Raw genomic sequence first — 13,791 nt, forward strand, 5'->3', positions numbered from 1 at the left:
ATTTGCTCTCTTGTAAGCAACAGTCAATTAATATGTAAATTAATTTTATGAACAAATCAATCATTAACTTGCTGATTATGAGCAATTAGTCTCATTTTGATAAATTAGCTTATAAGTTGGGGAGCAAATTATCGATTGAGGAAATAATAGCTTACATGTTTATGGGGCTAATTGCTAAAATTGAACTAATTGCCCACAGACCCCATAATCAGCAAGTTTGTAACTGATTTGTCATAAAATTAATTTATATGTTAATTGCTCATTAAATACTGCCATATCACAAATTTCTATAACAAAAAAAAATATCACAAATTTTAAAATATATTGAAAAATTAAACCATTATAGAAACGTCACAGTTTACATATCAAACAATTCAATTATCTCAAATTGCAACTATGAAATTATTTATTAATCCATGATTAAATTTAATAATTTATGTCATTAATTGAAAAATAACAATCTACCTAAGAAATTATTTTATGTATTGATTTTTTTTTATCATATAGTAACTATTAATAAATTTGAAAATATTTTCTAATATTAATATAATAAATCAACATACTCTTATTTTCATTATAATAAAATTAAAATTAATTTTGAAAAATATAATTATCATAAAGACTATGATAAATTCAAATCATTCAAAGCATAACCAACATAATGCAAAATACAAATGGATGGAGAAACAAGATATAAACTTCCAGTCAGGACATGAATTTATGAACAATGCAGAATACAAATGCTGATCTGAATAAGTAATACAAGACATAAAGGCAATAGCATACAGCAGAATTTGCAAATGAAAATTCTCTAAACATCAACAAGAGTTAATGTTTGTCATCTCAAATTATCATCCACACAATGTTCTTCCTCATCACAAGAAACTTCATCAAGCATGTCTAGAAAGCCTTTCCGTGCAGTTTTTTGTAATGCATTGACATTTAGACGAGCCCCGTAACTTGTAGCTGCATCAAATCTCGTCCATAGCTCCTTTTTCAGAGTATTCTCGCCTGCACGCTTCCCTGTCTGCATTATGCTTTCAGGTTCTTTCCACATTGGGGTGTTTTCAACTGATTTTAACCTGGCACCTATCGGTCCTGCTGCAAGCAGAAACTTCAAAATGTTATATTATGCAAAGTAATGGCGGATTCAGGATTCTCGCTCAGAGACTTTTTGCTTAGTGGAACGACATTAAATCAAAAAACTTATCAGTTGCAGGGATCGGAGAAGTGATCCAGACAACTGGACTACTCTGAGTTCTATGGCCGCGGAGGGGGAGGCTGCCCACCCCTTCCTCTGCCCCTGCATGCAAGTTATGGACAAGAACATACAATTAAAAAGGCTTAATAACAACCACCTTGATGATTGTCCTCATTTGATGAGCTTGAGTTTGTTTGCTGATTCAAGTCAGGAGCACGGACTGGAAAGTGGGAGTCAATAGCAGCAGCAGCCAATGATTTGCCATCTGGTGGCTCCATCAGAATACATGTTTTAGGAGGTGAAAAAAGCCAATCAGGGGATGCTTCTAAGTCTTGCTTTCCTGCTTTGGATTTGCAGGCCTGTTGCAACCCCAAAAGCTCTGGATACTTCAAAGCCAGATCCTCCGATTCACTGTCAGAAGAGGATTCAGATATCTTTGAAAGCAATCCAATTGGGAAAGGAGTAGCCTTCCGAAACATGGATTTGCCTTCGTGAGTAGAATCAGAAAACGGTTCAAGCAAAACACACGATCTTGGAGGGGACATCTTCAAGCAAGGAGTCATAACAAGCATAGAGTGATCTTTTATGGTAAAGGCAGGAGAATCAGGAGTGCTTTTGGCTTCAGTCACAACCGAATCAGAAGGCCTGACTGGAACTAGCTTTGTAGTTACACCTTGAAGCAAATCATCATTTATATCCTCCGACAATGATTGAAATGATTGTAATTCAACAACAGGATGACTCGAAGTCCCTTCCAACACTGATTTGGACAAGTCCGTGCGTTTAGAAGAGAACGTTTTCGACATAGGAAGAGGAGTAAGCAAAAAGAATTGTCTGCCTCTATCAATATCACAGCCAGCTTTCCAAGAAACAAGCGGAGAAGGAGAAATCATTGAAATCCTCCCAGTTTGTTCAGGACTTTGAACCTCAAATTTTTCATCTTCATTTACAGCAGAAACAGCATTATGATTTGTCAAACACTTCTCCCCAAACCGATTCTCAGTCTCGGGAGACTGGCTCTTATTAGAGAGTGCCTTTCGAAATCTGGGAACCCATGGCTGCAAAATTTAGTATGTAATAATATCATCAAGTAAACTCATGAAACTTAAAAAAACTAAAAGAAAAGGAAATTTACATGAACTACCTTTAAAGATGTAAGCATATCAGACAAGAATTGACAAAATGACTCAATTTCTCTCTTCCCTTGTTGGTTTATGGACTTCAAATCAAATGCTTGCGCAACAAGTTCATCAATCTGTCAGTCAAATCCATATAATATGAATTATATACAATACTGAAATTAAAAAAACTTAATTCAAATGCACACGCCCAATTTTATTTCAGCAATCAAGAAAATTAAAGATTTCTTTTCGTAACGCTCTTCATAACTAGGAGTATTTAGTACACGCACGTCATTTTTACATCAAGTCAATCAGTGTTTACAAACTTTTTTTATTTATTTTTGGGTCATTATGTATCCTAACTCACAAATGGCCTGATACAATACAATTATTCCGTAACTGGATACATCAAAAGTAAATTAATAAAACATTACAAAAATACTATTAAAACAGGTAATCTACTTAAAATCCTACATAACACACAATTAATCAATTGAAACTCCACAACAAACAAAAATTAGCCAAAAAAACAGCAAAAATTGTTGAACCTGACGAGTAAGAGATGAGAGATCGGATTGAGCAAGCAAGAGACGATCTAAATAATCTTCGTCTTCTTGTTTTGGCTGTTTTTGTTGCTGCTGCTGCTTCATAGTGGAAACAGTTAGTGATTTCTGTGGAACGCTAATTGATTTGGAGAACTTTCCGCCATTGTTGGTGGTGGTGTTAGACTGACTGTTTTTATTGTTTGGTAAATCCCTCAGTGGTCTCCTCGCCGATTTTGCTTTCGCTTCGTTTCTCACCATTTTTTTTTTTTTGATTCGTTTCTCTTTGTGAGAGCGTTCTTTGATTTTTTATTTTTTTTTTTGGATTTGAATTTGAGAAGCAGGCGGGTAAAAACAAAATTGAGTTAAGACAATTTGGGTCGATTGCGGTCGGATGACCCGAACCGCTGCATTTTTGCATTCTGGAAAGGCAAAATTGCCAATATATCCTGATTGTTTTTGTATGTTACAGTTTTAGCACCAACTTTTGAATTTAACAAAGTTAATACTACGCTTCAACTATTTTTTCAAAAATAGCACTCTATAAAATTTAAGTGCAAAAAGATAATGTGAGCATATTTGTCAGTAGGAGCCAAAATTGAAACATGAGTAAAAATTTATGATTCTTTTAACAATTAAATCTTCTTAAAATGTTCGTAGGATGTGTAATAATGAGGAGAGTGAATAACCATTCCATCATTTAGTTCCAACTCTGATTATTGATTATCAATTAGTTTTGATTTGATTATTGATTACTGGTCTTTGTTCCGGATATGCATTCGGTTCAAATCAAATCAAAATCCCTCTTCTTTTAAAAATTAAACTAAACCAAATTTTTGGGAAAGAGCAATTTTCAAACTGAATCTAATCTGCAATTTCTTTGATTTCTTGGTTACGTTCAATTATTTTAATTCTGTTTATATGAAAACTTAAGTGAAATCTTTCATATTCGAAGAACGATTAATGAAGTCTGACAATGAATTTTTCAACAAGCCTTTCAAGAAGCTTAGGGAGCTCTGAGTAGTTGTTTGACAAACGAGTTACATTTACGTATCATCAATGCGAACTAAACTAAACTAAATTGGTTAGTTCGATAAAATTCTCCGGTCTTTTTGTCGGTTTTTGCACGCCCAAATGGTCATAGTCCAACAAATTTGAAGCCCATTTATATGTACTTTGGGCCTATCCAATGCTATCTACCAAAATAAATCCAACGAATCTAGACGCCATTCCCGTCCAAGTCCCTACAAAACAAACCAAAAAACAAAAAACACCACCATCAAACAATACAGTACAACACAAGTAACTAACAATGGCGAAACATTTCAAAGAAATCGAAATCCCTTATCAAAAGAATTTCAATTCCTTAATTTTCCCTTCAATCCTCACTCCAAATCCTTTATCCTCTTCCTCTTTAAACGACTCAATCAAATCAGAAAATCAATTCCTCGATTCCTTACTCCACAAGCATGGAGCAATTCTTTTTAGAGGCTTTGGGGTGAACACGGCCTCTGACTTCAACGACGTCGTTGAAGCTTTTGGGTTCGAAGAGTTGCCGTACGTAGGCGGTGCTGCTCCTCGTACCAGCGTTGTTGGTCGTGTGTTTACTGCTAATGAATCTCCACCTGATCAGAAAATCCCTTTTCACCATGAAATGGCTCAGGTATGATGTATCCTAATTAAATTACTCAAGTGACAATTTGCAAGCAAATTTTTAAATTATATTTATTCTATATGGATAAGTCAAGTAGCGGTCAATTAACAGTTAACACTAAAGATTACTTACTATTTTGTATAAAAATGGTCAGTTTTTATCGATTAAAAGTTTTAATGATATAATTAAAATACAATTAAACCCTTCAACTTAAGTATATTGATTTTAATGAAAATAATATACTTAAATTGACTAATTGAAAGGGTTAATTGATAAAAAAAAACTTAAGTTTGGTGTTATGACGTACAAATTTAAGGGACAAATTGATACTCAAAGGAATGTACCCTTTCATTATTGGAGGCTAACTGCAAGCGTTGTCTCGGATGTGAAAATAGGACAAATTGATAAAAAAAAAAAACAAATTTTGAATTAAATTGACCATAACTTTTTTATTTTTTTGATGGATGACCATAAAGTTAATTGCTTACTAGTCGAGGAAGTAAAATGTCACCTAAGTCCTAATTAAATTAACGGAAGTTTTTTTTTTCTGTTGGGTGTTGATTTGTATGTGTAATATTAAAAAAAATTGTGATTTTGCAGGTTCCTAAGTTTCCATCAAAGCTGTTCTTTTTTTGTGAAGTGGAACCAGTGAGTGGAGGAGAAACACCATTAGTATTAAGCCATATTGTGTATGAAAAAATGAAAGAAAAATACTCTGAATTTGTTGAAAGATTGGAGAATTTTGGATTGATTTATAATCGTGTTTTAGGTGAAGATGATGATCCTTCTTCCCCCATTGGTCGTGGATGGAAGTCCACTTTTTTAACCAGTGACAAATCCATAGTTGAGCAAAGGTATGTTCTTCATTTGTTATGATGACCATATCGACTTGTTCGGTTAAGTTTGGTTTGAAACTTCGGGTTATAAAAAATATAACGTCAATTCAGTTTGGTTTAAATCATATGCACACACCCTAGTTCTTGTTGCCTGTGATTTGAAAACAATTGTGTAACAGTACTTCACTAACTCTGTTGTGTACTTGTGTCTGAAACAGGGCAGCTAAGCTTGGGATGAAGTTGGAATGGTTAAAAGATGGAGTGAAAACTATAATGGGTCCGATTCCGGGTATCAAGTATGATAAATCAAGAAATCGTAAGATTTGGTTCAATAGTATGGTGGCTGCATATACAGGTTGGGAAGATGAGCGAAATGATCCGGTGAAAGCCGTCACTTTCGGAGATGGTGAACCACTACCAGGAGATGTTGTCTATGATTGTTTGAAAATTCTTGAAGAGGAGAGCGTTGCTATTCCTTGGCGGAAAGGTGATGTGTTGTTGATTGATAACTGGGCTGTTCTTCATGCCCGGAAATCGTTCATTCCGCCTCGCCGGGTATTGGCTTCCCTTTGCAAGTAGCTTCCTTCCTGCTTGTAACTGCACGAAACTGAAACTATCTTTCGCCGTGGTCTCATATCAAACTTTCTCATTTCTGTTTCTATGTAACATAATATATTAATATCAAAATACTTGCAAATCAAGAGCATTCGAATCAGAATGGAGCAAAAATAGATTAAATGAATCAAACCAATATATGCTATTGTAATATGCTATCAAACCGTCTCTAACAAAAGCAATCAAGCCTTTTACCTATCTAGAGCACCCCAATTTTTACATTACTACAAAAATTTCCACTCTCAGCTAAAATTTGTGTACAAATATAAGGGATGGGAGGATATAGAAATATGATCTAACTAGTACCACCAAATTACCACTTTATTTTGCAGTCCTACAATGCATGAGTAACTAGAAAGACTACAATGGCTCAAACGGGGAAGGGCCAGGGAGGATGGGATCGCGAGGAGCTTGCTTAACCGCTATCTTCCTTGGACTAAACCACTGAATACTTGGCTATTTCCGGCAAGAGTTGCTTCCCATTCGATGGAGGATAAAAGAATTTGTGATAGTGAAATCACAACTTGCTTCATATCGGGCCGTAGGATTGAATCCTCATCGACACATTGTTTTGCAAGCATGGCCATCTATGCATTGACATCCACCACAAAAAGAGTTAGCAACTGTTTGGCCGGCCAATATTTAGTGGCACTTACAACATGCGTATAAGTAATGAAAACTTACCTTGAATACACAATCATGGGGATATAGATCCATCATATTAGGATCAATATAATCTTTCAAGCTTGACATGCTAATGGAGTCAGGCGCGTTTCTGAGAGCTGCTAGCATCTGTAATTTTGTGTGCACAAAGGGAAATTCTTCAACATCGTAACATTAGATTTTGATGTATAATCACAGAAAGAGTAGCATCAGAACATCACAAAATTAACAGAAGCCATAATTGAAAGTCGAAACAAGGAAAATTGATACACGTAATTTACGTAAAGAGTTTGAGAGAATGGAAATAAGGAATTAAACATAAAAATATTCATAAAAATGAAGAGCTAAGCATCATAATGGGATTTTCTTGTGGATTTATGTTTAACCAAAGGAAATTTACGCAGCGGAACTTACAATGGACGCTAGCGGACGCCTCTCGGAATTTTTTGTCATTGCACCTTCTGTCCGTATGATGGCTTCTCTCCCTGATATGAGCTCAAAAAGAACAACACCAAATGCATACACGTCACTTTTGGCTGTTGCAAGACCATCACTTAAATATCTGCAAGCAATACAAAAGGTTGAGACAATCTGAAGGACTTATGTTAGACCAAAAATAGCCAATAAGTATTGCTTACTCTGGAGCTAGATAGCCAAATGTACCGACGACTTTTGTTGCTGTAGTTTCTCCTTCTCCTATTTTTCCAACCAGTTTTGCCAACCCAAAATCTGATATCTGAATACAAAAACACTTAGTGAGCCAAAATTAATGTGTATCGACGTAAAAGAATAAAGTCAATAAAATTAGATATCTTAAAACCTTTGCCCTGAAGGATTCATCAAGCAATATGTTGCTTGTCTTGATATCACGGTGAACATAATGTGTTTTCGTGTGCTCGTGAATATACTCCAATCCTCTGGCAGCATCAAGTGCAATCTGGACCCGCATAATCCATGATAATGATGTATGACCTTCAAGCAATAATCGTGACATTTAGTAACCATAATTAATGACTTATAGCTCAAAACCAGTCAAATAAATGCCACTAGTCGCAGTATTAGTGTTGATTGATAGGAAAATAATTTACAGCAATGCAGATTCTTCCCGGTACGGTCATTTCATTTTTTAAGAATGATGGTTACATCTTAACCATATTTTACAAACAACTCACCCTTATTTTGAGGCTCATGTAAATGGCTTTTGAGTGAACCCTTGTGTGCATATTCATAGATTAAGAAGAGTTCATCATCACTAGCTGCATAGCCAATCAATTCTACCTTGACAAAATCAAACCATTACAGGAGTCATATTTTTGAATAACTAACACCAAAAGGCTTATAAACTAAGGATCATTACTAAACCTTTAATTATTAAAGAGCGTTACCAGATTTGAATGGTGAACCTTGCATAAGACTTTCATCTCCGCCATGAATTCTTTAGTTTTCGTGGCAGTCATTCTCTTAATGGTAACTTCCTAAAAGCATTGGCATGGATATTATTGGAGTGACACTGAGAGTTGCCATACAAAGTAAGTTTATTATAACTCGAGATACAAGTTGAAATATCTAGAAACCTGGTCACGAAGGTTGCCGTAATATACAGACCCAAATGTTCCATGCCCAATAAGAGTTGCATCTGAGAATCCATCAGTTGCAAAAATAATTTCTTCATATGTGAAAATTACAGGCTTCTCCATGCCTAGCACATCGGTTCCTAGAGCTGTGAAGAAAATTTTGAAAAATCATATCTGAAGCTAAAATTTAGTAAGGAAATAGTGTAGTCTAGTTGCACCAATATCAGATTAAGCTTTACATGGAAAGTCCTGAAAATAAAGTCATTTCAAAATCTTGCAAACATTTTCTACCTTTGGGTATAGTGATGTGGTGGCTGCTAGACTCCCCATTTGATTGCTTCCAGTCTCTAGACTTCCCGGACATGTACCTTCCCGAAGCACAACAGAAGCTTGGCTTGCGAAGAATTTGAAACTTAACCTTGCCATCTTTAGCAGCATCTGAATCAGCTTTAGAAAAGCAGCTAGATGACTTCAAGCATACACAAAAAACTACACAAGCTACAATCAGCACAAGACCAATGCCAAGGCCGCCCATGATCCATCCATATGGTACACGTGCCTTACTCTCTAGATCATTTGCTGCAAACATAATCTGATGACGTCAATGAAAAGCATAAAGAAGTGGCACTAATGATAAACCAAAAGAACCGAGGACATATAAATAAAATAAGGAAATGAGTATTTTTTATAGTCATAGGCTCAAATACCAAATTGACGCCTCTGAGCTTTACTGCCAATGCCTCTAAATTCTAACTATCCTAGTATATCACCACAAATTTGGATAATGTGAGAAAAGCGAGTGATGCAAACTATGCCATCTATTGCTACCTAGTAGCTCATACTTCAAGTATTCAACTGCATTTCTTGATCAGGTTGTATTGCAGGTAATAATCATCCGGCCAAGGATATGCGGTGCACAGTGGACTATAGGGTTTCTGGGATGTAACTTCAGATTTTCGTGTTTTAATTATACAAGCATAAATAACTTCTAAAGTCTGGCAGCATAATAAAAATTCGAAGTCATACCTGAGGAAGCGCTAAAAGAAGGTTCAGGAACTGGAGCAGGACTCGGAGAAATTTCACTGTCCAGAGGAAAAGGCACGCCGGGAACTAGAAAAGATAGGGAGAGATCAATCAGCATGTAGCTTACACAATATGGAGATCTACGTGTTTTTCAAAAACGAATTGAAAAAGAATCCCCGTTGAAGAACACAACAGATTGGAAACTGCACGAGGAATCAAACTAATGTTGCTAACTGGAGAAAGAGAGAAACTGGCTCTGTCCTAAATCTAAAACAGCCAATGTCTCAAATAGAATGACAAACTTATTATAGCACACCATCCAAACTCATTCTCAACTTCCTAAAGAAAAGAGTACCTAATCCAATAGTAAATTCAACTTCTTTAGCACATAATTAGTTAAACCACATTCTGCTTCTGCTACCAAGTATTTAAATCAATACCAACATCTCAAAAAGCACATAGCAGACTGCAACAGGGCACTCCAACTTCACAAATTTACACAAATTATACAATCATTACTGCTTACAACTTTAATCAAAATCTCATTAACTCCAAAAGAAATTAAGAACTGAAAAGGTACAGCATCATCACAAATACCAAAAAGTTAAGTCAAAGAACAACATCACCAATGTTATCTAATATCAACTTATAAACTCAATAGCTAAAACTAATTAATTTCCTTAAAACCATATAAAATAGTATCATAAATACACAAAAATTGAGGTTGCAAGAAAAAACACCAACCTGAATTCAAAGGAATATAATAAAGAGAACCAGCACTAACATTATCAGGATTCCAAATCCCATTAGCAGATTCAATACTACTCATACTAACACCAAATCGACTCGCTAAAGACTCAACCGAGTCCTCCTCCCTCATGACATAGCTCATCAAGTAATTCCACAGCCCATTAGAACATCCACAAAACAATCTCAAAGAAATCACAGCACCAACTTTAGCTGATCTAGTAGTATTAGGAAGCAAAGCAAGCCCCTCATAAGCATCAAACACAATGTCATACACAAAACCCTCACTAGATTTCACTGTAAATGTACTATTAGTAGCATAAACTCTGGCACTAGACAAACAAGAACAGTTCTTTTTTATAAAGACATAGCCATGATCATTGTCTTCTAAAGTTACATCTTGAGGTAACACATCAAACATGCTTTGAATCACTGATAAAGACTGGTTTTCTTGAGGTTTAAAAGCTAAAAATGATGTGCATAAGCGTGTAGTGTCAGTACAATTCATGGGCTGTGTTGGATATGCTTGTGAATTGATGATATGAAGAGAAATTAAACATAGTGGTAGCACAAGCAAATTCATTTTACTTCAAGAAAAGTATAAAGATTTGGAATTGAATTGAAGAAAATTAAAGAATGAAAGGCTAAGAACTTAAAGAAAAGAATTTGAGAGTAACTAAAGCTGACAAATTTATCAAAAATTGGTAAGAAAAAACATGGGTATGATGGCACTAAAACAAATGAGCAAAATTATGAAATGGGATCTAACAAAGCTTCAATCTTTTTCACTTTTTTTTGGTTTTTTAAGTGGCAAAGATGTGAATTATAAGAAATTGAGAACATGGGTATTTGAGGAAAAGATTGGAAATTTGAAGAAAATTATGAATTGAGTAATAAAGAGAAGAAGAATGGGAATGGTAATTGAGCATTGTTATTAATTTTGAGTTGCCCTTTTTTCAGGTAATTGGTGTCACTGTAAAAAGAGAGACACAGTTCAAGTGAAGTGGTGAGTGAGAGAGACAGTAGACTGATTATTAGGAAGGATAACATGAAGACTTGTTGATATTTTTGTTTTTATTTTTTTACTAAACTACCCATTCTTCTATCTTTACAAATTAATGATCAATAGTCATTTTAGTTTACCCCTAAACTTAACATGAATATCAATTAAGGTCAAATTTATAATTTTAAAATATGTTGAATTTGATATTTTATCTTGCTTTATCTATTTAATTTTATTTTGTTTAATGATTTTCACATCGACTCTAATATATATATATATATATATATATATAATACCCCAAGTATATTTTGACATCTCATTTGAAAGGGTAAATTAAAATATTAAATTAAAATGTCAAGTTTATGGTGTTTTTTTAAAAATTAGTGGGATTAATATCAGCAATAAATAAATATAGGGTCCAGAATATTCATCTTGCCTAATAATTTTATAAAAATCTTGAAAGTGGCTACATGAGACAATCATGCGAAAGGGACACTGATTTTACTACATAAAATCCAAAAATATAAGAATTTAATTTCGTGGAAGAAATGTATTCTTTATCTCAAATTAATCGATGAGGTTTTTTTGATAAAATTAAATTTAATTATGTTGGTAATTGATAGTTAGTAGTTAAATTTTTAATTTTAAAATTGTTCTTAAATAAGTTGCTCTGTTGAAATTTCAATACACGGGAACAGCTTGGTCACTTAAACTAGACCTCTCTAATGAAAGGTGCATAATTGTTGAGCAAGTGCAAAGGCTGGTGGTGTTGGAAAAAGATTAGGCTCAAATTACAAGGAGCTAGACAAATATTTTTCTTTATAAAGTTGGTTCAGGTCCCACATTAATCTCAAATAATCACCCATAATTTCTACTCAATGGTGACTACAAACTAATTTTCACTCGGTTTTACCTGAATCTTATAGTTACCGACACTTCAAAGTTCAAACCATGGTTTTTTTTAAATCAGACCGGATTAGACAATTTAACTGATTAAACTTGAAATTGAAGGTCCAATTCAATTATATCTTAAAAATTTGAATTTTTTGAATAAAAAAATCGTAATATAGCAAACGTATGAACGGGTATTTGATAATGGTTAACTTGTGTATTTTTATTTTTTTTTGAGAGAATGAGGGGGATTTTATTAAATAATAAAATCAGCTATTACAACTTTATTATTAGAATTTAGGGCAATGAATAACCAAAATTTCGGTTCTGAAACTGCACTCTTTTAGTTGATTGTCTGTCAACATGATATCTTTTGTAAGCAATTGACCATAATCAATCAGTTTCTCTATCAACATGATGTCTTCATTTGATTTTTCCATCCAAACAATACAATTTGTTATAACTAATATTTAAAGTCATTTCGGCACCAAATTTCATCGCCATTAACTTCGCTAGTTCGACATTCTTCACATCTGTAAATTGCCATGGAATATAAATATCCCTTCACTGTAAATTGCTAGTTTCCATGTCGTTAAAGAATGTTTCTGTTGCACCTGATTTCCTCCGGCAAACCAGACTCTGCTCCAACAGCTTTGGTACAACATGAAGCTCCTTCTCATTGTTTATTCTCATGCACCGTGTTGTTCCTGTCGTTCTAAATCGTCCAAAAGCAAACATAGAAACAGCCAAAAACATCCAAAAATGAGTTTAAACAAATACTCCACTTTTTCAATTTTTTAATTTATGGTCTAATTTTCACAATTTTTAATTTTAGTTCATTCTAAAAAAAATTAATTACAATTACAGCGATTTGATTGAATTGGAATAAAAATTGGTCCAAATATACCCTTTGCTTTAAATTTAAAATTATTGAAGATAAAAAGATAAGTTGATATAGTATTAAATAATATAAATAACATATTTGATTTTTTTTATTTTAAATAAATGAATGTAATAAAAATAAATTAAAAGTAATGAATCTAAAAATATAAACTATAAAAAAAAGTGGGTTATTCCTTGAATGAGTAAAACCATTGGATAATGCTTGCAAAAATAGCAAACCTATGCAAAACCAACCATGGCGTGGCGATTGGAAAATGCTATTTAATCCACCATTTTGTCTCTTCTTACGTGGCAGTATTTAATTCGTCCAATTACCCTCCAAAAGTGTATATCTCAAAAACAACTTTTAATGTATTCACTAATTTGTTGCCACGTCAGGTGGGTTAAAAAATGAAGGTTAAAAAGGAGGGTTATATAGCACAACTCGTGGCGATTTATTGCGGAGTGTTTATCCCATGCAACCGTTGCGCCACGTCATTTTTACATCAAGCCAATGAGCATTTGCGATAGGAAATCTTTTAATTATTATTTATTTTTTTTATCATTCAATTTTTCACATGGCTAACGCACAATTAGTTTGTTGCACGAATGATATGGCGCAACGGTTGTGTACAATAATTTTTTTTATTGCGGGGTAAAAGAAAATCGGAGACATGGCCACACGTGGACGAGAGAGACAACTGTAAAAGTAAAAATGATTAGACAAGGATCATAAAACCTGGATTAAACGCCAAAATGTATAAAACAAAACCTATTGTCATAATGACATTTTGTTCCTACAAAATATTTTATTAAATTCTCACCTTTTTTTAGAAGTATTAAAATTTCACTTAGTTTACATCTTTGTTTCAAAAGTGTTCCATTTTTTGGAACGCCTTTTAGTTTGTTTCTTCATTTCAAGTGAAAAATTTGCATTTAGGGAAGTGCAAAATCCTAAAAACCAAACCAGACCGATCGATTCATTTTGATATTATAAAAATTAATTTTTGGCTCAATTAGTTTTAGATATGAAAAATAT

At 33.8% G+C, this 13,791-nt stretch overlaps 3 protein-coding genes across 6 annotated transcripts; 1 reads left to right on the forward strand and 2 right to left on the reverse strand.

The window, feature by feature from the left end:
* Nucleotides 1-679: 679 nt before the first annotated feature.
* On the reverse strand, nt 680-3,181 carry LOC126679736 (uncharacterized). 4 transcript variants are annotated; one of them, XM_050374705.2, is made up of 4 exons: nt 2,871-3,181; nt 2,346-2,456; nt 1,359-2,259; nt 680-1,098 (listed from the first exon to the last, which is right to left on the reverse strand). In XM_050374705.2, the coding sequence occupies exons 1-4, from the start codon at nt 3,123-3,125 to the stop codon at nt 839-841; spliced, it is 1,527 nt and encodes a 508-aa protein (XP_050230662.1). In that variant the 5' UTR covers nt 3,126-3,181; the 3' UTR covers nt 680-838. The 4 variants fall into 4 exon arrangements, with proteins under 4 accessions (XP_050230662.1, XP_055962009.1, XP_050230659.1 ...); XM_056106034.1 differs by having other exon boundaries at nt 1,356-2,259; XM_050374702.2 differs by having other exon boundaries at nt 680-1,101; nt 1,356-2,259.
* Nucleotides 3,182-4,090: 909 nt separating this feature from the next.
* Nucleotides 4,091-6,072, forward strand: LOC126681037 (clavaminate synthase-like protein At3g21360). Its single transcript, XM_050376404.1, has 3 exons — nt 4,091-4,527; nt 5,119-5,372; nt 5,573-6,072. Exons 1-3 carry the CDS (start codon nt 4,177-4,179, stop codon nt 5,931-5,933), a joined length of 966 nt encoding a protein of 321 aa, XP_050232361.1. The 5' UTR covers nt 4,091-4,176; the 3' UTR covers nt 5,934-6,072.
* Nucleotides 6,073-6,092: 20 nt separating this feature from the next.
* On the reverse strand, nt 6,093-11,007 carry LOC126681035 (lysM domain receptor-like kinase 3). The gene is made up of 11 exons (XM_050376403.2): nt 9,974-11,007; nt 9,233-9,316; nt 8,498-8,785; nt 8,207-8,352; nt 8,018-8,107; nt 7,805-7,910; nt 7,453-7,604; nt 7,271-7,368; nt 7,047-7,194; nt 6,654-6,761; nt 6,093-6,556 (listed from the first exon to the last, which is right to left on the reverse strand). The coding sequence occupies exons 1-11, from the start codon at nt 10,557-10,559 to the stop codon at nt 6,392-6,394; spliced, it is 1,971 nt and encodes a 656-aa protein (XP_050232360.1). The 5' UTR covers nt 10,560-11,007; the 3' UTR covers nt 6,093-6,391.
* Nucleotides 11,008-13,791: the final 2,784 nt, after the last annotated feature.

Source organism: Mercurialis annua, linkage group LG5, assembly GCF_937616625.2.
Source record: "Mercurialis annua linkage group LG5, ddMerAnnu1.2, whole genome shotgun sequence".
In the NCBI taxonomy this organism is placed as follows: Eukaryota; Viridiplantae; Streptophyta; class Magnoliopsida; order Malpighiales; family Euphorbiaceae; genus Mercurialis; species Mercurialis annua.